This window comes from Aspergillus multicolor, assembly GCF_047715735.1.
Source record: "Aspergillus multicolor strain CBS 133.54 unplaced genomic scaffold BDW74scaffold_13, whole genome shotgun sequence".
Taxonomy (NCBI): Eukaryota; Fungi; Ascomycota; class Eurotiomycetes; order Eurotiales; family Aspergillaceae; genus Aspergillus; species Aspergillus multicolor.
The window spans coordinates 654,712-674,701 of record NW_027395964.1 but is presented as its reverse complement, the minus strand read 5'-3'; the positions used below and the strand labels follow the sequence as shown (position 1 = coordinate 674,701).

General features: G+C 52.1%; 11 protein-coding genes across 11 annotated transcripts; 6 read left to right on the top strand and 5 right to left on the bottom strand.

Moving 5' to 3' along the window:
• Positions 1-392: 392 nt before the first annotated feature.
• Positions 393-1,539, top strand: BDW74DRAFT_178557 (pantoate--beta-alanine ligase PAN6; the record flags this gene model as incomplete). Its single annotated transcript, XM_073729230.1, has 2 exons — positions 393-420; positions 476-1,539. The coding sequence occupies 2 exons, from the start codon at positions 393-395 to the stop codon at positions 1,537-1,539; spliced, it is 1,092 nt and encodes a 363-aa protein (XP_073583716.1).
• Positions 1,540-1,880: 341 nt separating this feature from the next.
• On the top strand, positions 1,881-4,313 carry dbp7 (putative ATP-dependent RNA helicase). The gene has a single exon (XM_073732315.1). It carries the CDS (start codon positions 1,922-1,924, stop codon positions 4,286-4,288), a length of 2,367 nt encoding a protein of 788 aa, XP_073583715.1. The 5' UTR covers positions 1,881-1,921; the 3' UTR covers positions 4,289-4,313.
• BDW74DRAFT_185440 (WD40 repeat domain-containing protein) lies at positions 4,314-5,710 on the bottom strand (the record flags this gene model as incomplete). Its single annotated transcript, XM_073731039.1, has 2 exons — positions 4,314-5,406; positions 5,463-5,710. 2 exons carry the CDS (start codon positions 5,708-5,710, stop codon positions 4,338-4,340), a joined length of 1,317 nt encoding a protein of 438 aa, XP_073583714.1. The 3' UTR covers positions 4,314-4,337.
• A 228-nt stretch (positions 5,711-5,938) lies between these two features.
• Positions 5,939-8,188, bottom strand: BDW74DRAFT_153914 (Zn(II)2Cys6 transcription factor domain-containing protein). Its single transcript, XM_073724593.1, has 3 exons — positions 8,121-8,188; positions 7,223-8,047; positions 5,939-7,174 (listed from the first exon to the last, which is right to left on the bottom strand). The coding sequence occupies exons 2-3, from the start codon at positions 7,802-7,804 to the stop codon at positions 5,981-5,983; spliced, it is 1,776 nt and encodes a 591-aa protein (XP_073583713.1). The 5' UTR covers positions 7,805-8,047; positions 8,121-8,188; the 3' UTR covers positions 5,939-5,980.
• Positions 8,189-8,345: 157 nt separating this feature from the next.
• Positions 8,346-10,713, top strand: BDW74DRAFT_153912 (putative MFS multidrug transporter). Its single transcript, XM_073724592.1, has 2 exons — positions 8,346-10,332; positions 10,384-10,713. The coding sequence occupies exons 1-2, from the start codon at positions 8,595-8,597 to the stop codon at positions 10,500-10,502; spliced, it is 1,857 nt and encodes a 618-aa protein (XP_073583712.1). The 5' UTR covers positions 8,346-8,594; the 3' UTR covers positions 10,503-10,713.
• A 316-nt stretch (positions 10,714-11,029) lies between these two features.
• Positions 11,030-12,139, top strand: BDW74DRAFT_24742 (type 1 glutamine amidotransferase). The gene is made up of 3 exons (XM_073732312.1): positions 11,030-11,357; positions 11,436-11,662; positions 11,731-12,139. Exons 1-3 carry the CDS (start codon positions 11,114-11,116, stop codon positions 12,016-12,018), a joined length of 759 nt encoding a protein of 252 aa, XP_073583711.1. The 5' UTR covers positions 11,030-11,113; the 3' UTR covers positions 12,019-12,139.
• Positions 12,111-13,105, bottom strand: BDW74DRAFT_24745 (OPI10 family protein). The gene is made up of 2 exons (XM_073732313.1): positions 12,205-13,105; positions 12,111-12,147 (listed from the first exon to the last, which is right to left on the bottom strand). Exon 1 carries the CDS (start codon positions 12,899-12,901, stop codon positions 12,260-12,262), a length of 642 nt encoding a protein of 213 aa, XP_073583710.1. The 5' UTR covers positions 12,902-13,105; the 3' UTR covers positions 12,111-12,147; positions 12,205-12,259.
• Positions 13,106-13,306: 201 nt separating this feature from the next.
• Positions 13,307-13,858, top strand: BDW74DRAFT_178550 (putative NUDIX domain; the record flags this gene model as incomplete). Its single annotated transcript, XM_073729229.1, has 2 exons — positions 13,307-13,636; positions 13,712-13,858. The coding sequence occupies 2 exons, from the start codon at positions 13,307-13,309 to the stop codon at positions 13,856-13,858; spliced, it is 477 nt and encodes a 158-aa protein (XP_073583709.1).
• A 681-nt stretch (positions 13,859-14,539) lies between these two features.
• BDW74DRAFT_168124 (alpha/beta hydrolase) lies at positions 14,540-16,021 on the bottom strand (the record flags this gene model as incomplete). Its single annotated transcript, XM_073726779.1, has 4 exons — positions 14,540-15,353; positions 15,410-15,518; positions 15,589-15,727; positions 15,806-16,021. The coding sequence occupies 4 exons, from the start codon at positions 16,019-16,021 to the stop codon at positions 14,540-14,542; spliced, it is 1,278 nt and encodes a 425-aa protein (XP_073583708.1).
• A 1,424-nt stretch (positions 16,022-17,445) lies between these two features.
• BDW74DRAFT_178548 (uncharacterized protein) lies at positions 17,446-18,596 on the bottom strand (the record flags this gene model as incomplete). The annotated part of the gene is made up of 2 exons (XM_073729228.1): positions 17,446-18,055; positions 18,226-18,596. 2 exons carry the CDS (start codon positions 18,594-18,596, stop codon positions 17,446-17,448), a joined length of 981 nt encoding a protein of 326 aa, XP_073583707.1.
• A 433-nt stretch (positions 18,597-19,029) lies between these two features.
• On the top strand, positions 19,030-19,914 carry BDW74DRAFT_178547 (DUF1115 domain protein; the record flags this gene model as incomplete). Its single annotated transcript, XM_073729227.1, has 1 exon — positions 19,030-19,914. The coding sequence occupies one exon, from the start codon at positions 19,030-19,032 to the stop codon at positions 19,912-19,914; it is 885 nt and encodes a 294-aa protein (XP_073583706.1).
• Between the last annotated feature and the right edge of the window lie 76 nt (positions 19,915-19,990).

Genomic DNA, 19,990 nt, shown 5'->3' with positions numbered 1-19,990 from the left:
AAGAGGACAAGAGACCCCCTCTCCGCAACAGCAGCTAAAATCCCAACAAATTGCTGTGATCGACCGGGTCCGTCGTTTGCCCCAGACTGTTGTCCTCCGTGGCTCCGACATGCCGAGGATGTGGCGCACGTGACTACGGTCAGCTCCGCATGCTGCTTGCCTGGATTCTGCGGCGTCAATCAGGCATCATCTGTGGGATGCTTTGAACGCTGCAAACGTGGGCACGACAAGAGCTTGATATGTCATATTTTCCATGAATTGATAAATATGTTTTCGATGGACCGCCGTTCATAACTCCCGTGGTACGACCTGAACCTCGCCGGAACATTGACAGACTCTGGTTCCTCCGCGGCCAACCGAGCTCAATGATCGTCTCCAACTTAGCTGTCGCCATGTTCCGACAAGCACGGCAGTTGTCAAGTGCGGCCCCCAGCACCTTTTGATCGCATCAGACCACTATCTAACGCCCTCTTAGCTGCTGCATCTTTCTTCAAACCTCCTTCTTTCAGCGCCTCCTCCATCCGCCACTATTCCTTCCAAGTCTTCCGCGATGTCCCTCCCCTCCGAACCCTCCGCCGCGAGCTTCTGCTCTCCAAGCGGACCGTCGGCCTCGTACCTACAATGGGCGCTCTACACGAAGGCCACCTCTCCCTGATCCGCCAAGCCGCATCCGAGAATACCGACGTTGTCGTTAGCATATTCGTCAATCCGACGCAATTTGGCGTGAACGAGGATCTCTCAAGCTACCCGAGGACATGGGACGCTGATGTCGCGAAACTAGAGGACTTGAACAGCGAACTCAGCTCTACAACTGGCAGTGGGCGTATTACCGCAATCCTCGCACCAACAGCGCAAACAATGTACCCGACTTTGCCGCCATCTTCGGAAGTTGACGGTGATGGCTCCTTCGTGACGATTACCCCTCTGGCGAAGAAACTTGAAGGCGCCTCAAGGCCCGTCTTTTTCCGAGGTGTCGCGACGGTATGCATGAAGCTTTTCAACATTGTTAGTGCCGATTGCGTGTACTTCGGACAGAAAGACGTTCAGCAGACCGTCGTCATCAAGCGCATGGTCAAGGACTTCCACATTGACACCGACGTACGGATAGGTCCTACAATGCGCGAAGATGACGGGCTAGCTATGAGCTCGCGGAATGTATACCTAGGTGTGAGGAGGCGGACGGTTGGCCTGGCTCTCTACGAGGCCTTGAAGGCAGCTGAGGGCGCATACAAGTCCGGCAAGCTCAGCCGGGCTGATATTTTGGGCGCTGCGAACAGCGTCACGCGGCGGGTTCAATCAGAACAACAGTCTCTGTCTGAGACTGAGCGTGCGCTGTTTGATGTCGACTACATTTCTCTGGCTGACCCTGATACTCTTGACGAACTAGACGTCGTCGATGCTGCAAAGGGTGCCATCCTCAGCGGCGCCCTCAAGATGGCACCCCTTGAGAAAACGAACTCCGGAGAGGACTGCGGTCTTGGAGACGGCAAAGTTCCGGTTCGATTGATTGATAATCTGATATTGAAGCCTGTAAATTAAGTGTGAGATAGTCTGGCTGGCCGCCATGTACATGCAGAAGCAGAAATATATATACCCGCTTTATAAGACCCCGAAGCTTGGACAAGTTTCCATTCATGTACTCAAAATCAAGGATTAAAGACCAAGGCTCTACTAGGAGCAATGCAAATATACTACCAGCTACATACGCAGGCATAAGCCACACTAGTACCATCGAACTGCTCAGCATAGATCCCATCCCAAAAAAGAAATAGGGCATACATCGAGGGCTCGGCGAAACATCGGCCCGCGAAAATTTCCCTCCCGCATCGCATCAATCTCCTACGGACCCAGCCTTACCACCACAGCAAAGCCGTGCTCACGGCCATTCTATTTTTCTATTTTCTGCCTTGAAACATTCAAAATGGCGGACGATGGCATGCTCATGAACTTCGCCATCCCGAGCGAAGTCAGCATCAAACCCCAGACGAAAATCAAAGGCGGCTCATGGCGCGACCGACTAAGCGTGAAGAAAATCGCCGAGAGACGACTGACGAATCCTAAACGAGCCGGAGGTGACGGCGGGGAAGGCGGCGATAAGGAGGGATCTGGGCCTCGAAACCCCAATCGCATTCAAGTCGGCGCTCGGCCTGCGAAGAGACAGCGGACGGATGGTGGATTCCAGGAGCGGGAGGGACATGGACAAGGTGCAGGACAGGTACAGTCGAAGGGTCCGAAGAAGGGACAGGGCGGATCGATAGTTTCGTCGCTTTTCTCGAAGAACCCGCGGCCCCGGAATGCCGTTGAGGAGAAGAATGACGAGCCGATGGAGGATGCGAAGCCCACGAACGCCCCGCTTATCGATGGATTAGATACGTTTACGAACCTTGGGTTGTCGCCGCAGCTTGCGGCGCATTTGCTTACAAAACTCGAACTCAAGGCGCCCACTGCTATTCAGAAGGCGTCGATATCGCAGCTGTTGAAGGAGGAGGCGGATGCGTTTATCCAGGCGGAGACGGGCTCGGGTAAAACGCTCGCTTATCTGCTGCCTCTCGTGCAGCGGATTATGGCGCTGTCGCGCGCGAAGAATGAAGGTGATGCAAAGGGCGACGCGAATGTCCACCGTGACAGCGGGTTATTTGCGATTATCCTTGCGCCAACGCGAGAACTTTGCAAGCAGATTTCGGTTGTGTTGGAAGGGCTGCTACGTTGTGCGCACTGGATCGTCGCGGGAACAGTCATTGGTGGTGAGAAGAAGAAGTCCGAGAAGGCGCGGTTACGGAAGGGGTTAAATATTCTTGTCGCTACGCCTGGTCGGTTAGCGGATCATCTCGAGAACACACAAGCATTGGACGTGAGCAATGTGCGATGGCTGGTGCTGGATGAAGGAGATCGTTTGATGGAGCTTGGATTCGAAAAGGAGTTGCAGGGGATCATCAGCAAGCTTGATGCACGGCAGCGACCGAGTCGCATCCCTGATGTTCCGCCGAAGAGGGCGACGATTCTCTGCTCCGCAACGCTGAAGATGAATGTGCAGAAGCTGGGAGAGATCAGTTTGAAGGATGCGGTCCATATCAAGGCGGATCCCGAAGACGAGGATGGGGAAACGAACGAGGACAAGGATGAGGATGCGGCGTTCAGGGTACCGGCGCAGCTCAAGCAATCATACTCTATTGTCGCAGCGAAGCTACGACTTGTTACACTTACGGCGTTCATGAAGAGGACGTTTATGCGCAAGGGCTCAGTCATGAAGACGATTATCTTCGTCTCATGCGCCGACTCTGTCAATTTCCATTTCGAAGTATTTACACGCAAACTCGCCGAACAGCTAGAAGGCGAAAAGCAAGACAATGCCAGCGATGGCAGCAGCAGCGACAGCGAAGATGAGAAGGAAAAGAAGAAGGAAGAAAAGCCTACGCCAGCTACAACTCACGGCACAGTCGCGCCTGCAACCGCATTCTCCAACCCCTCCAACGCCGTAACGATATATAAGCTTCACGGTTCCCTCCCCCAACACGTCCGCACATCAACCCTTACCTCCTTCGCCAAAAACCGCGACCCCTCCGTCCTGATCTGTACCGACGTCGCATCCCGTGGTCTCGATCTCCCCAACGTCGACCTAGTCGTCGAATACGATCCCGCCTTCAGCGCGGACGAGCATCTCCACCGAATCGGACGTACCGCGCGTCTAGGCCGCGACGGCCGTGCGCACATCTTCCTCCTTCCCGGCTGCGAAGAGAACTATGTCGACATCCTGAAACGCGGATACCGCGACGGCGGCAAAGCCCTGTCGCGCTCAACAACAGACGACATCCTCAAGCGTGGCTTCGGTGGCAACGTCGAGTCCCAGAGTAGGGACTGGGACGAGAAAGCGACAGACTGGCAGCTGGAGCTGGAGCGCTGGGCGCTCGAGAACCCGGAGTACCTTGAGATGGCGCGGCGCGCGTACCAGTCCCATATCCGGGCGTATGCGACGCACGTTGCGAATGAGCGGCATATCTTCAATATCAAGGAACTGCATTTGGGTCATCTGGCGAAGAGCTTCGCGCTGCGGGATCGCCCGGGTAAGATTAATGTTCCTGGGTTGAGGCCCGGGAAGGAGGATACGAAGAAGGACTTCAAGGCGGAGCGGAAGTCGGCTGGTGGGAAGAAGAGGAAGGCTGCTGGGTATGGTGGAAGGGATGATGATGATGGACCTTCAGGGGCAACGGATACGACGCTCGCGGCGCAGAAGATGAGGGCCAAGATGAAGGAGCAGATGGCTGGTGCGAGCGAGTTCAACCTTGCATAGCCTGGTCGGCTTGATTACTTTCGTATCTGTAAATAGCATAGCGCTTATGTCAATAGATATCCCACAATGAGATCTTTCCGTCTTTCGAGCCGGCGGCTAGCCAGTGTGTGTTTTGGACCTTTAGACTCCGTTGGCGTTGGATTTCAGTAAGTGAGAAATCGTTGCTGCCACGTATGACGGCAGTGTTGCCAGTGGCTTCTTCTTTTTCCATTTCTGGCAACTGTTGTGTAGTACTCGGTAAGACTGTGGCCGCAGAAGGGGCTGATGAAACATCGGCAAAGGCTACGGCATAACAGCCCTCCTTATGCCACTTCAAAACAGCCAGTTCCTTCATTGACTTGCAAGAGTAAACTCTAACCCGGGAGTCCCAACCGGCGGTAGCAAAAACCTTCCCATCCGATCGAACCTTCAAACCTTGTTGCCCAGCGTGCTTTGTATTCAGACTCTTTAATGGCGTTTCGCGGGCGTTTGGGTCACCAGCTTGAGCAATAGGGTGTTTGGCCAAAACGGCATCAGCGGATGAAGAAAGAAAGTACTCTCCAGACGGAACAAGATCTATAGACAGCACAGGCTGCGAATGGGGTCTGGCAAGGTAGAGCCGTTCCCATTTCCAGCTCTTCCCGGTGTCGACTGAGAGTCCGGTGTCGCGGAAGACCCCGCGGCAAGCGGAAACCATAACATGGCCGTCTTCGAACGCAGCGGCGACGTAGAGATCCCTTGAGCTCGCAGACCGAGTCAGCTGGACCGCCATGACCATTCCTGTCTTCACTGCAGGATCGGTCGGGATGGTGCAGATCCTTCGTTCTCCAGGTAGATGGAAGAGGTCGATGGCGCCTGAGTCGAGGGCGTTCGGGACAGCGATTAAGGCGGAAGATGGTGGGATATCGATCAGCTCTTCATTATTCTCTTGCAGAGCGCTTGCTCTAGACGGAAGCGAGAGCATAGAGAAAGCACAAAAGTTGAGAGCGTTCACCGGTAGAGAATGGATAAGCCAGGGTTGAATCTGGGTCTGACTCTGGCTAGTTTGGTCTTTCGCATCAACAGGAAGGGTTTTCTGCAGAATCTCCTCATCCTGCACTTTGAATCGATAAACTCGTAGCTTGTGATCTCGTCCATGTCTGAACCAAGTTAGCAAAAGTCGATCTCATGGTTTTGGCGATACAGGCGTAGGTACGTATAAATCTCAGTCAGGCGTCCGCCTCCTAAGCTCAACCCCTTGACTTCAAGGACGGCGCCTTCGTGCGCTTTCCACACGGCCACAGGCCGCTTAAATATGAGATCCCAGACGACGATCCAGCCCTCAGCATCGCCGGAGATCAATCTAAGGTTTTGGTTGAATATTTGCAGTGCGTGAATGGGCGCGGCATGGCCGCGGAGGATGTAAGTGGGTGTTGCTGGGGGGTGGAGGGCGGAAGTACTCATTGAAATGACCTGAAATATAAAGTTATACAGGTTGTGTGGTAGATACTTGGTATTTCTGGTGCTAGAACAATGGTGGTTGAGAGAAGGAGATTATTTGGATGTGAGATTGGTCAGGATGTGTCAGGTCTTGGCATCCGTTGGTGATAAATATGAAGGGTTTAGAATTATTATTCAGGCCTTCCTTCGATCAGGCGAAGAGCCTTGGGTATACCAAGTATAGATCTAGTAGGCAGATACAGATAATTGATTTCAACCCCACTCGCTTTATGTTCAATCATAATTCAGAGGGTGGTCTAGATACGGGTGGTTTTCTACCAGAGAGTGCGAGAAGGGGTCCGCGACGCCGACTTGAGGGTATTCGTGGCCAACATCAGAAGGATGGAACTCAATGGATGTATCAACCACTGAAGAATACGGTTGATGTTCATGTGAGTGCCAGCCCCAGGTCTCCTGAAGTTTCCTTCTGAGATGTTCAGTGCTCAGCCCACTAGCATGTCTCATGTGATCCAAGGTTGCGACAACTTCTTCCTGCGCTTTCCTATCAATCAAGTATCCCGCGGCAACAGAGAGAATCTGGGTAGACCAGACGGGGATTCCATTGTTTCTGTCATTCGAGACAATACCGCAAACACTATACGCATGGCGCTGCTGCTCCTCCTGGAGTTCAGAGATTTGGTCCTGCCAGAGGCTATCGAGTTCAAGGAGCATGATCCGAGCGATGTGGTAGAGCATCTGGGCCACTATAGCGGAGCGCCCAAGAAGCCACACCTGAGGGAAAACAGACTGGGGGTTTCTCTGCCACGGCTGCACGTTGCCAACGGGCAGTAAAGACCTTGGGATAGACGCAAACCACCTATCGCACCACTCATTGTAAAGACTCCATTGTTGGGACCGCTGAGCTTCAGCGTGACGTGTAGACTTCCTGATGCCCTTTGAGTAAGAAGAACGGAGGTCTGAAACCTTGGTGCAAACATAGATGATGCGCTGCAGCCACGACTCCTCATCTCCGGCGATAGATGGTTCAACGCCAAAGTTCATATCAATACCCCAGGAGTCAGGATCCCAGACTATCGTTTGCCGGAATACTACACAATCGAGCAATTCCATGAGAATGCTAACCCAAGAACACGCCCCACCGAGCCCTTGTGTGCGGGTAGACCACTGACACTCTCTGATTAGAGATCTTGCTGAGTTGCTAGAACGAATACGGACTCCGCTCTCGATTGGTCCTAAAACCAGCATTTCGGTGACCTCGATGATGAGTGCTGCAGCTGCGCACATGGACGGGTCACGGTGTAGGGTTGCTAGGGAATCAGAGAGCATCAGAGCTGCGGTATTGTAGTAACGCACTCGCTCACTTGCCTCGTTGGAAAGATGTAGAGAGACATAACACCCCGCACAGGCTGCAATGACAGCGCGCAACAGAGGTTCTTCGAGAGCATACAAAGGTAGGATCCGGGTAAACTTGTGAGATTAGAGAGACGGTCACAGATCTCGACACTGACCACTTACGTGCTTTGCTTCATCCACGATATCCATCCAAGGACCAATCTGGTTGACGAACACCTGCATGAGGGACATTACCGTCGGCTCCCCCAGGGAGACATGTCGACTGAGCCGGTATTGCGTTCTGAAGAACAAGTTTGTCCCAGATTGTACGGGAGTGGAGGCTTGGCGGATATCCTCCAAAGGGGTGCCCTGTTCAGGCGGAGGATACCGCTCAAAACCACCTACGTACTCGGAAGCAATTATTCTCGAGTCGTCGCGGAAGGTTACACCAGTTCCTGCGGGCGGCGTGACGCAGGTCGGGGGCGCAACCACTTGGGTGTCCACGAAGTTGAGACGAACGCCTCGTCTGCATAGTCGGCCCGATTTCTTGCAATTCTGGCACTGACCGAGGGCTTCATCGCATTTCAAATGACGATCTCGACAGGTGAAACAGCCGGTGCGGACCCGTTTTCGTTTCTTAACGGAGACGTCACTCTCGCGGTCAGCATCGCTGGCGGACAGCTGGGCTACAGCCAAAGGCGTGATATTCAAAGGCACGCCGTCCGTATCTGACGTGAAAGCGTCGATGGCATCAGCAGGATCCATACCGATCGTCGCTTCAACTTTCTAGGTGTGGAAAGGACAGGTGGAACCTGCCATAACAGCAAGCGCAAGTGGTCTCTATGAGATTGGTCATCGAACATTCAGATGTAGCTGAGAGGTATCTGAGTAGCGGGCAAATGCGCGGCATCGGCCCTGTTGTGTGTCTTGTGATAATCTGGCCGCTTTCCATCTCATGTTACACGCGCGTCGAGTTATATATCAGACCAGGCGGGTTCAGAACGTGGAGTCAGTCTTTCATCTCGGAATTGAGCTTTTGATTTCTGCTGAATCAACAAGAAAAGAGACTGACAGGTCGCAGAATTCGGTCCAGGAACGCCAAGTAGACAAGGACGCTAAGCCTGAAATGGACATGGCCGAGGCCCCGCCCGCCGCCGAGACCGGACGCAGTCTCAGTCCTTTTGTTATGCACGGCGACGCTCCGAGCACGGGGCAACATGGTTGTACATGCAGTGGCGGACTTCATAGCAGACCTGGTCGGAAGACGACTCAAAATTGAGTTGGTGATATTCTCAAACTTTAAAAACTCTAGAAGCATGTATTCGCAAGGTTTTATCTACCTAAATACAACCTCTGTTGGAGTAAGTCCTCTATTGCCTGCATTAGCGCTGTCTGCAGCTATGTCGCCATCGAAAATTTTCAGTTTGAGCAGCCCGTAAGCATCGTATAAGTTATCGCTATCAGCTCTCCCCGCTTCCTCCCGTCTGTCATATTTCCCCTCCCGCTCAAGTCAGGACGAAGCTTGGGAGATCTTCACGTTTTGATTTTCTTTAGCATGACGGTCTCACCTTCTCAAACCAGTCAGCCCGCCAACGACGATGCTACCGAATCTACGCCCTTGCTGAGAGATGACTCCCCGCGCCTCCAGTACTCTGGCAAGGCGAACGACTACACCTCAGCCGAAGCATCTTCCTCCTCTTCTACACAGTTCTCTGACGACGAAGATCCTGCCCTCCTTGGTCTATCCAAAGTCAGCTCAATCCCTCAGGCACCGGAAGTAGATACTGGACTCGAACGGGTTCTTTCCGCTCAGACGCACAGCAAGACTATACAAGATTCGGAAACCGGGGGTGCGCAAAGTGCAGCTACTGGATATGCCGCCCGATTCATCAACGTCTCTCCTACCAGGTTCTGGCTCATCTTTGGTGGTGTGCAGTTGGGATATGTGATTGGATTCTTCGATTCTACCTTGATGGCATCCAGCCATCCAGTCATTACCTCGCATTTTCATGCATCAAACTCGGCTTCCTGGCTCTCAACCGCTTTTCTCTTGACATCCACTGCCTTTCTTCCTCTTTTTGGGCGTGTCTCAGACACTTTTGGACGGAAGCCTGTATATCTATTTGCCATTGCCGTGTTCTTCCTTACCACAGCATGGTGCGCTATGGCGCAAAGTATAGGAAGCTTTATCGCAGCTCGCGCATTCTGTGGTCTCGGAGCTGGTGGTGTCTTTTCCATGGGTATGATTCTCTCTAGTGATCTTGTTCGCATCGAGTACCGTGGCATCTACCAATCTTACATCAACCTCTGCCTTGGACTAGGTGGCTGTCTCGGTCTGGCGTTTGGTGGATACCTCTGTGATCAAGTGGGCTGGAGAGGTGCGTTCTTTGTACAGCTGCCCTTCATCTTCGTTTACTTCCTAGTTGCCGCCTGGACTGTGCCTACCGGTCTCGGACTGAAGAACCAGGGATCGGACAGAATGACCTTTCTACAGCTACTCAAGAGTATCGACCTTGTGGGATCAGCTCTCCTGGTTCTGACTGTGACTGCGTTGATCATGGGTCTCAACCTCGGCGGCAACGTCTACAGCTGGACCCATCCGCTCGTCATCTCATCTTTAATTGCGTCCGTCGTTTTGGCAGCGATCTTCGTTCCCTATGAAAAGCGAGTAGAGCGAGCGGTGATGCCCATCACCTTTCTTACTAAGAACCCTCGCGCTGTTCTCGTCTTTGGAAACTTCTTTGGGTCTATCGCCGTCAATACCATGATCTTCAATGCCCCGCTATACTTCCAGGCGGTAAAACTCGCGAGCCCTACAGATTCAGGTCTGCGGTTAGTCGCTTCTACCCTGGCTGTGACCTGCTCTAGCGTTGCGACTGGGTTCCTGATTACCTGGTCGAAGCGCTTGAAGCCAACCATCATGATTGGCGACGTATTCCTGCTTCTGGGAGGCCTGGCCGCGGCGACAATGGGCGTCAACACCCCTGACGTTGTGGCCATGATCTGTGTTTCTCTCGCAAGTCTTGGTCAAGGTTTTGCTTTCCCCTCGCTGATGGTGTCTGTGCTTGCAACAAGTGAAACAGACGAACAGGCTGTGGCCACGACAACGCTAGGTCTCTTCCGGAATCTAGGATCCGTCATGGGTGTAGCGACGAGTAGCTGGATCTTTCAGAACACTCTTGTCTACCAGCTGGACGAGAAAGTCACGCAGCCGGACAAGGAAGCTGTCATTCAGCTCGTCCGCAAGTCTGTCCACGCTATTGCCGAGCTTGATCCTCTCCACCAAAGTCAAGGTATTTTCTATTCCCTTGCCTCTCGTCCTACGAAAGACTAAATCATTCTAGTAATTGACTCATATGCCGGAGCACTCCGTTTGACGTTTGCGTCGGCGGCTATATTCGCAGGCCTTATGCTTGCGCTTCACGTTGGAGTTAAACTTCCTCGTCTTGGGCGTAAAACATGAGACTGTGGACTCGTAAGTGCTCTACCTTGATGGTTGATTGATATACCAGAATGCTATGCCGCAATGCTGCATCTAGACTGCATATATAGTGTCATTATTGAGATTGAGCGTCAGTATTACTATATATAGTCACACAAAATGACCAATGATGTACAAATCAATCTCGGCGTCTTCTTCAGGGTACTAAACTAAGATCAAAATGCAAACTTTTGTCGAAGAAAACTGCAGCGCCCCATTTCTCGAATAGTAAGACTGACTTTGAGGCAATCACACAAGATAAATAGCGACTCTTGAGAATGTACCAATTCGACCATTGAATAGCAAGCACACCCTGGAAGCCCCATATAGTCCCCTGCGGCCGGTGTCGCCATAGTTCCCCACACCAACACCAGCCGAGCCCGGAGTCCGGACACGCTCCGAGCAGCCCGCATCCACGGACCCCGCCTGCCCTACTTATCGCCCCTCATTCACGCCTCTTATCTCAACATCCTCGTTGATAAATAAAAAGCTAATATCATCTCGCTTCTTCAACACTTCTTTACCTCTCCCCTCGCTCCTCGAAACACCCTAGCAATCCCATCATTTCTACAAACCCACCCGCCTCAACCACAATGCCCCGCACGCCCCTCCGCATTGCCGTCCTGGAATGCGACACCCCGCCCGAGAACAGCAACGCGAAGTACGGCGGATACGTCGGCGTCTTTAAGACGCTGCTACACAGCAGCGTGAAGGAACTCCATAAGCCGAACAAAGTCGACCTGGCGTCCGTCCTGGAGATATCGCGCTTCGATGTCGTCACCGCGCAGGAGTATCCGGATCTTGAGAGTGTGGATGCGGTGTTGTTGACGGGGTCGAGTACGCACCCTTACACTTTCTCTGCTTTATTGATCAATCTGATGGTGCTATATGAGTGCTAATGGGTAAAACACGCAGAACATAATTCCTTCGAAGACCACCCGTGGATTCTGAAGCTCGTCGAGTTCACCAAGAAAACCGTTGAGCACCCGCGCGTCAAGATACTGGGTATATGCTTTGGACACCAGATCCTTGGGCGAGCGTTGGGAGTTGAGGTTGGACGGAATAGCGCGGGGTGGGAGATTGCCGTTTGCGATGTTGATTTGACGGAGAAGGGGAAGGAGTTATTTGGGGTTGATACACTTGTGAGTCTCCCTCCCCATTTTTATCAAGGGAAGAATTGTTGGTAATGGTGGTACTGATGGGGTTGTAGAAAATTCAACAGATGCACCGCGATATCGTCTTTGCGTACCCCGATGGCGTGGCACCGCTCGGTAGCTCGCCCAGATGTGAAGTCCAGGGAATGTACAAGGCGGGCAAGTTCATTACGGTGCAGGGACACCCGGAGTTCAAGGAGGACATTGTTTCCGAAGTGGTGAACTTGCGCGCTGCAGCGGGTGTCTTTGACAAGGAACAGGCTGAGGATGCGCTGGCCAGAGCTGCGAAGCCGCATGATGGGCTTGCGATTGGAGTTGCTTTCGTAAAGTTCTTGCTGGAGTAGATGCTTGGCCTCACCATCAGTCCTTTAGCGTAACGTATAGACAAGACATAGATCATGATTCAGATCATATTCTGCGTCGCACTGATATTGATTGCGACGCCGACGTTCCCACGCCGATAAATGTGGTATCTAGATACATTAGAAATGCGCATAATTTAGCACAGCTGGTATGGTATATCCACATGCATATAACACCCGCAAAAAATCCACACCCAAATAACCCCATAGACAAAAGTAAATATCACCCACTCGCGCTCGGATCCTCCCTCTCCAAGAACGTGGGATCAACATTAACCCTCCTCTCAAACTTCGACCACCAATCATGAAACGCCTTGAGCGGGACAACCTCCTGCCCGCGATTCGCTGGATCACTCGACGCAAAGCTCGCCAGGAAATTGAACGCATTCCCCACAATCCTCTGCGCAAGCACCTTCGTCGTAATCCCCTTCTGCTGCGGCGTCTGCTTCACGAGTTCCGTCGACGTCCCGTTGACGCCATTCCCATTCCCGCTCTCTGCCTCCAGCGCCGCAAGCTGCGGCGCAACAACCTGCACCGGCTCAAGCGATATCCCCAGCGTTACAACCCCCGAATCCATCATCTGACTTTGTGAGCCTGCCGGCGGCGCGGTTTTAATGAGTGATGACGGTTTCTCGTTTGCGAGCGCGCCGATGAACTGGAATTCCGAGCCGGGGTATTGGATGTAGATTGCGGCCGCTGTGTCTTGTGGGAGGACGGTGCCGGGGAGGCAGAAGACGACGATTTCGGAGAAGGAGGGGGAGAGGGGGAAGTTGAAGGCGAACTTTGTGGCTTGGCCGTTTGGTTGCGGGTCGACGGCGACGATGTCTGTTAGGCATGGGCGGCCGGGGAGGATGACGGAGAACATGGTTGCGGCGGAGACGGAGACGGAGATTGGTGGGTAGGTTTTAAGGTTGGTAGGAGGGGAATTGGTATAGGTATAGGATATCGGTATGTTGTAGATGAGTTGGTATAGGTAGTATCGGGTATAAGGGTATCAATATGTCAGGCCATGTCATGTACAGCGGTTGCGCTTCATATTCGGCATGCGCTTTGTTCGTGGAGATTCCAGATGCTGGATGGAATCTCGGAGAAGAAACTCTATCGGTGACGAAACCATGCAATGCCCTTATCGATAAGGGCTAGCGCGGAAGGACTGTCACGTGTCAATGCCGAGGACCGGTCGCTCCTTCCGTTTTGGGAGCTTCCCTTCTTTCGCGTGGGCGATCGAGCAGAGCCTCATCCTCGATCAACAACCACGGCCACGGAAAATATGGCTACATCGAGCTATGTGACGAGCCAGTACACATCCGAGCAATTCGTCGAAAGCTGCGGCGCCGTTCTCTTTGACGCATCTGGAGGACAACCACGAGTCTGCTTAATTCATTACAAACACGACGAATGGCCCCTGCCTAAAGGACGGCGAGACTGCGGCGGGTCTCGACGCGAAGCCGCGTTACGAGAAGTCCAAGAAGAGACAGGCTACAAATGTCACATCCAGCCTGTCATGATGTTAACCAGGGCACCGCTGCCCGATGACCTTGAGAACATGCCGCATACAGTTCGCTCGGTTTCGGACTTGGACGAGCCTTTTATGTTTACAGTTCGGGAACTAGGTTAAGGATCTGGGGTCACGATCATGTGGTGGTATGTTGCTGCGGCTAATAACGAACCGGAGGATGGAGAGAAAAAAGGGACTGGCGAATTCAGAGCCGACTTCTTTGAGTATGAGGAGGCGTTGCAGAAGCTGACATACCAGAATGACCGGAAGGCCTTGGAGAAGGCTATTGCTTTGGTCAAGGACTCAGGGCTCGGGTGTCCCTAGATCAGGAGGGCCTGGTTACGGAGATATTGCTGGAAGAAGACGATCCTCACCTGATAAAAGATAACACGTTTACAATTGACAATGGCTTACAAAACATACCCAGATTGCGGAGGATGAGGAAAAGAGAACGAAAGACCCACCGGCGGCTACAGTTCGATTGGACTGCGTATCGCCATACACAGATTTTTGACGCATGATTGAAGCTGAGGCAGCCAAGGCATGACTCGGGATAAGCCTTGTGGCGGGCTGAAGGGTGCGTTGGCAGGGCCCAAAATCCCACCAAGCCCTAACCGAGAGCCACCTGTATCTCGCCGGGGCTGGGCGTTCTATGGTAGAGCGATTATTGGCTGATCGTGTCCAGAGTCAGAAGATCTATTCTTGTGTCCATTTCGACTTTAGTAGACTGCAGCTGATGCCCGAGTCCATGAGTCTGGAGACGGATCACTTGCCTAAGAATTATAGCTGCTACTACGGCCTACACTACACGCCTCATTCTGCACGGGTCCAGTCGACCATGTCTCGATTGTGTCAAGTCAAGATATAGTTGACCGTGTCCTGGTTGCGTCCAAGTTAAGGTACGGGGGACAAATTGCCGTATCTCCTTGTCAAATGAACACCTGAATGCGTATACAGACGAAAGTCTATACAATCTAAGCCACCATCGTTTTAAGCCTATAAAGGTCATAATTTCGCCTCCCTGGCCAGCTTACTCTTTCTCAAGCTCTCCTTCAGAGGCGTATGCCAATTCTTCACCCGATTATCCGGCTCAACCTCCCAGCTCTTTCTGACTCTCTCGTCGTACTCCTTCCACCGTTCCATTTCACCCCTTAACCACTCCGCCGACTCACTGGAAATCCTGCCCACTTCCTCAAACGGCAACTGATGCGTACTCCCCTTAATCGTAACCTCCTTCACCCTCCCCATTCTATACCCGCCACTCCCACCAATCCCACTTCCCGTGATCTCAAGCTTCTCTTTGCGTTTCTTAGGCGTAGAGCTAGGACTTGTGCTGCCGAAGAACCATAGCACGGATGGCCGGATATGCGGAAGCATTCTCCAGATAAGCAGCGGCTCGTTCCGGTAGAAGGGGGCGATTGTATGATCGGGCCCGATGATGTCGGGGTTCTCTTGATCGCCGCATGCAGGCTTCTTGTGCTCGTAGTTGGCGCGTAGGTACGGGTTTACCTCATGGTAGGGGTGTGTTGTTAGATTTAGAGTTGATGCCTGGTCGTTTTGTGTCTTTGATGTTGTTGAAGAGGGAGACGATTCGGTAAGGCCGTATCTCATCCATAGTTCGAGAGCGCTGGCATCCCACTTCTTGAAAAGCTTTCGAAAGTATGTATATGCCTCTTCGCGCGATGCCCATCCGCTTTTCCTGGCGAGTGCGTATCGAACCAGCTCCGGGCCGATGCCGATATAGATGTCTTCTTCAATGACAGGCTCTATCAAGATGAGCGAGGTAAAGAGACGAGGGTGTATGAGTGATAGAAAGACCCTGGAAGCTTGATTAGACCTAGCCATTAATGCGCTTGATGATTCAGATTAACTTACAGCTGTCCGCAGCCGTAGCTGTGTCCAATACCGACGATGGGCTGCGGCATCTCCTCCTTGAACTGGTTGATCATGTATAGTAGATCTCGGGAGTGGTCGAACCAGGAGGCTGCATCAAACAAAATACGGGTCAGCTTCCTGGCTACACCTATATTTTTCTTGAACTGTAGTAGACGTACGATCATCTCCCCTCACCTTCTCGTTCACCTGCCCGCTTGCGTTTTGGTTCGCCGCGTCCGCGATCCATATTGATCGAATCCGGATCCCGTAACTGCATAGCCTGGAGTATAGAGCTTCCCAGATCGGCTCGTAGAGTTCCTATTCAAGTTGCACAACGCGACCTTCAGCTACCGTGTGCTTCAGACGACATGGGAGTAGCGGTCAAATAACACCGACCTTGGGGTACCCGGACCCATGGGTCCCGATGATCGTCAGATCCCCCGGCCGAGGCTCGGTGTTCAATTTCGGAGTATATCTATTCACGACGAGCTTGAGGGGTTCCGGGCTCGGTTTTGTTGCGCGAGCATATTCGCGAACATGCGAGGCTTCAATAACGTGCTCGGTGGTTTCAAACGGGAACAGGGACGCATTAGGCGATTTGGAGAGCGGCATTCTTTGAATATTGACCTCTACGGGCTGCGGCAAGATGATCATGCAGTTTCCACGGAAAATAGTCCCTAGACTTGTGTAGATAGCTTGAGAGGGAGAAGGCAGTGATGCCCTCGCGCAGCGCACGCATTGTCTTATAGCTAAGGAAGGGAGCTATACAATCATCCGGACCGAGTCACAAAGTGCTTAACTCCCAATCCATTGACATGCGTAATAATGCATTTTGTGTGCGGTGAGGCCGAAGAGGAACTGTTAAGGGCCAATTAGCGCCTATCACGAGTCAACATCCGCGATTTTGCGCGATCGAGAGTGGAGACTCAGCTCAGCTCAGCTGCGATGAAGTGGATATCCCAATGATTCGTTCAAAACTATGCATATGATTCGTCGAGAGGGGATGCTGTCGAGGTCTCCGAGGGCCCGAAGATCGAATTCTCGCATCGTTCTGATTTTTCGGGGCAGCTGAGGCCGAACTGTTCGATTAGTGCCCCAATAGCTCGGGCTCGGTAGAGTTTTCCGTGGATCACGGTACGTAAGTACGGCATGCATGATTGCAATGCCACTTGAGTCAGATGGATACCGGTAGTGAGGATCTGCAGAGCGCAGCTAGCCACAGCAGTGACGAACTAGGGCTAGAGTCTGACCGAGGGGCTTGCGTCGGGACATCACATTCTAATGCCTGAGCATACAAGCATTAGCAACCCAGTTGCTTCGCTCTTGCATACCGTTATCTGCACAATCTCATCGCTTTAGTTGGTGCTTCCCTAGGTGTGTATTAGCTTTGTAGCCCTGTTGAGCTAACCTTGTACACGGAGTCACGGAGTAATATAACGGAAGTACACCGAGAGGCAATTGGACTTACCGGACTGCTTTTGCCAATGTGTATCCGGCCATACCCTCCAACCGCTCTGGCATGGTTTCCTTCGGTGACCCCAAGCCTGTTAACATTCGATATCATCTGCCCTGCATCATGTAGTTGTGAAGCGACCGAAAACGTACCACAAGGCAGCAAACCAATGCAAAATCATCCTCAAACGTCGTGTTCGGACTCATATCGTTGAGAGTCTATTTGTAAAAAACCAAGTCGCGGATACAGGCGTAGATTGATTACCTCAAATCAAGCTGATGATATGCCACTCTCATAAGCATGACCAACAGCTTTATTCTGAGTGTACACCGCATGGTATATTCCTCGTGATATCCCTAGCGTAGATAGTTCCTACATGTCTTTTCCTTTGTAAAGCCGCGTCGTTGTACACCTCAAACCGGCTGTGGTCGCCGTGGCACTCGAGAAGGCTTGAGTTGTTCGGGAGATGAGGATGTCTTGACACCGGCGTAAGAAGTTATTCTCAGTCACAAAGAAAGATATAATAATCAGTATGATCTTGGTTGTAGGCAAGGCCAAAACTTACCAACAATTGCTTTCGGCATTACCTCTTCTTCACCTGGTCCTTCTTGCTCAGAGGCTTGCTGAGGAGTATACCGGCAAAGAGGTCGAACAGGTTATCATCTCGCTTTTGCAACCTATACATCCGCGATTGGTAGATCTTGATATCAAGACCAGACATGCACGCATAGTAGATGCGCGCCCCTTGGGGTCCGATAAAAAAAAAACCATCAGCACCTAGAGTAGTATATCGCACCGAATTGACTCTTGAACATAAATCCAGACATATCGGCCATAGCCTTACCGGAAACCTCCGCTCATGCCTATGCACCAAGTCTGACCCATTGGCTACCACATCATTCTCACTTTCGGTATCGTCATAGTCGTCCTCGTCCTCGTCTTTCTGCACCCATGTTTTGGGTTGCCTCGACCGTTTGTGCATGGTTGTGATGAGAGCGGTGAGCTCGCCGAGCATTATCGTTCCCTCGTGGCCGAAGGATGACTGTTCAGCGACCAGAATGGTGTGTGAGAAGTCAAGTAGCCGACCTGCTCTGTCTTTTATGTTGTACTCGTAGATATGCGTTTGCCAGCGGTTCTCGATTTCGTAATAACCATCGTACCCAGGAGTCTTGCCGTCGTCTATTGGATGAGGTCTATTCCACTTTAGTTAGAAGGTTCGTTTAGATAGATAGAGTACGGTATATAATGCATGTAAGCTGCTGGAACAATTTGGTATAGACTTCTCAGATTTGAAATGCCGTCAGGTAGGTTGCCGCGAGGGAACCCCGAGTAAGCCCAACGAGTCAGATACCACTCAAGGCACCCAGAGATTCCGCCTGGGCTCCAATCGCTCTGGTAAATGTCCTCGATGTTCTCTGAAGGCTTGTATTCTCGGAACTTGAGATTTTCAATGTTGAAGAGGTCCCCGCGCCCGCAAGCGACCAAGTCGATTGGATATCTTTTGATCTCAGCAGGGGGCCGGGGCTGGAAAAGGAGCGGAAGGTTGAGTACAAGGTTCTTCTCGTGATCGTCGGATGCTTCGAAGTCAAGCTGCTTAAGGGAGATGTGCCATTTGTTAAGGAATGCTCGAGGCACAGCATTGTCGTTCAAGAGGTGTTTGTCCAGGTCTCCGTCCACAACTTTCTTCCAGATGGCATGCAGCCTATCACGAAGGTTACCCGCTACCAAGGGCATTCTGTCAAGTTTGAACTGGCCTTAAGAGATTAGGCTGGACGAAATACGGAGGCCACGGAGATTCAGGTTGAAAGGTGCGAAAGGAAGTGAGAGGTTGTCAGTAAGGTTGTGGAAATCAAGCCCGCAACTTTCCTAGGCAGGCACACTCGACCACGCCCCAGTTTATAACTTGCTTTGCTGTAGTAGTGTTATTTTGACCAGAGAGTAATCGCATAGAACAAAACCTTTCTCACTTTATTTTAAAACACCTACATTACAAGGCCTTTTAGGGCTGTTAACGCACTATGGACACGCACCTACGCACTCCCTCCACACACACAGCGCCGGCACCGGGCTTGGCAGGGATCCTCCCCAGCACGCTTAATTTCTTCCTGTCCACTCAATTGACTCGACCTATACTTGCCCAACCAACATACACTTCGAGAGCGACAAAATGGCGCCCTTACCACCAGACCTCATGGCAACGCAACTGTCAACAATAGACCTGTTAACCGCAATGTTCCCGTCACCAGGTGAACTAGACCTCGACACCTCAACAGCAGAGTGCATTGAAAAGCTGCGGGAATGGTGCGAGGCCGCAGATCCAACTTTACATCCACCATTCGGAATTCCGACAAGCATATTACTAGCAGTACACGCCCCGCTTTCAAATGGGAAAACCATCCAAGTCAACGTTTCGATACCAATGCACTCTCAAGACCAAGCGGAATCAGCCGAGGCGCCTCCAGTCACATACTCCCTCCGCCAACCAGACTGGATGTCTAAAGCCGAAGTCGCGCAGCTATCATCTCAATTGCCGAGCGACGATATATTTGCAGCACTGGAGTATGTCCAGGAAGAAGCGGCTGCGTTCCTGGAAACAATAGCAACGCCAGAGCAAGACTCGGCCTCAACTCAATCTTCAAAACAAGAAAGGAACGACCCCCTTGTCCGCGTCTGGTTCTACTTCCCCTCCCTCTCAACGCGCGCAAAGCGCTCGGATATGGTCAACTATGCGCCGGACTATGGCTTGACAGGTTTTGTGTTAGCTGGTAAACCGGGCGTGTTGTGTCTTGAGGGGGCGTCGAGGGATATTGACTCGTACATGAGCTTCATCAAGACGCATTCGTGGGGTGATATCCCCGCGCACCAGAAGAAGGTTAGCGAGCGGTATCGCGAGACGGTGGGGGTTGAGAGGGTGTTTGGGGGTATGGAGGAAATTACGGATTCCCTTGGGGAACGAGGTGGACAGAGAGCAAACCGCGGGGACATGCAGGCTCTGGAGGCTTGGCTTGGTAGCAGGGGGTTGGGAGAGGCATTCGAGAAGGTTATTTTCTGAGGTGGAGTTCCAGATATGGTTCGCAGGGGTTATGGAGAATTTGCTGGGTAGATCTGGTGGCGACTGGATGTAGATA

Coding starts and splice junctions, on each gene's coding strand:
- dbp7 (XM_073732315.1), top strand. CDS start 1,922: ATGGCGGACGATGGCATGCTCATGAACTTCGCCATCCCGAGCGAAGTC.
- BDW74DRAFT_153914 (XM_073724593.1), bottom strand. CDS start 7,804: ATGGATCCTGCTGATGCCATCGACGCTTTCACGTCAGATACGGACGGC. Junction 7,175..7,222: donor TCGTGGATGAAGCAAAGCAC/GTAAGTGGTCAG, acceptor TAATCTCACAAG/TTTACCCGGATCCTACCTTT.
- BDW74DRAFT_153912 (XM_073724592.1), top strand. CDS start 8,595: ATGACGGTCTCACCTTCTCAAACCAGTCAGCCCGCCAACGACGATGCT. Junction 10,333..10,383: donor TCCTCTCCACCAAAGTCAAG/GTATTTTCTATT, acceptor AAATCATTCTAG/TAATTGACTCATATGCCGGA.
- BDW74DRAFT_24742 (XM_073732312.1), top strand. CDS start 11,114: ATGCCCCGCACGCCCCTCCGCATTGCCGTCCTGGAATGCGACACCCCG. Junction 11,358..11,435: donor GGTGTTGTTGACGGGGTCGA/GTACGCACCCTT, acceptor TAAAACACGCAG/AACATAATTCCTTCGAAGAC. Junction 11,663..11,730: donor TATTTGGGGTTGATACACTT/GTGAGTCTCCCT, acceptor ATGGGGTTGTAG/AAAATTCAACAGATGCACCG.
- BDW74DRAFT_24745 (XM_073732313.1), bottom strand. CDS start 12,901: ATGTTCTCCGTCATCCTCCCCGGCCGCCCATGCCTAACAGACATCGTC.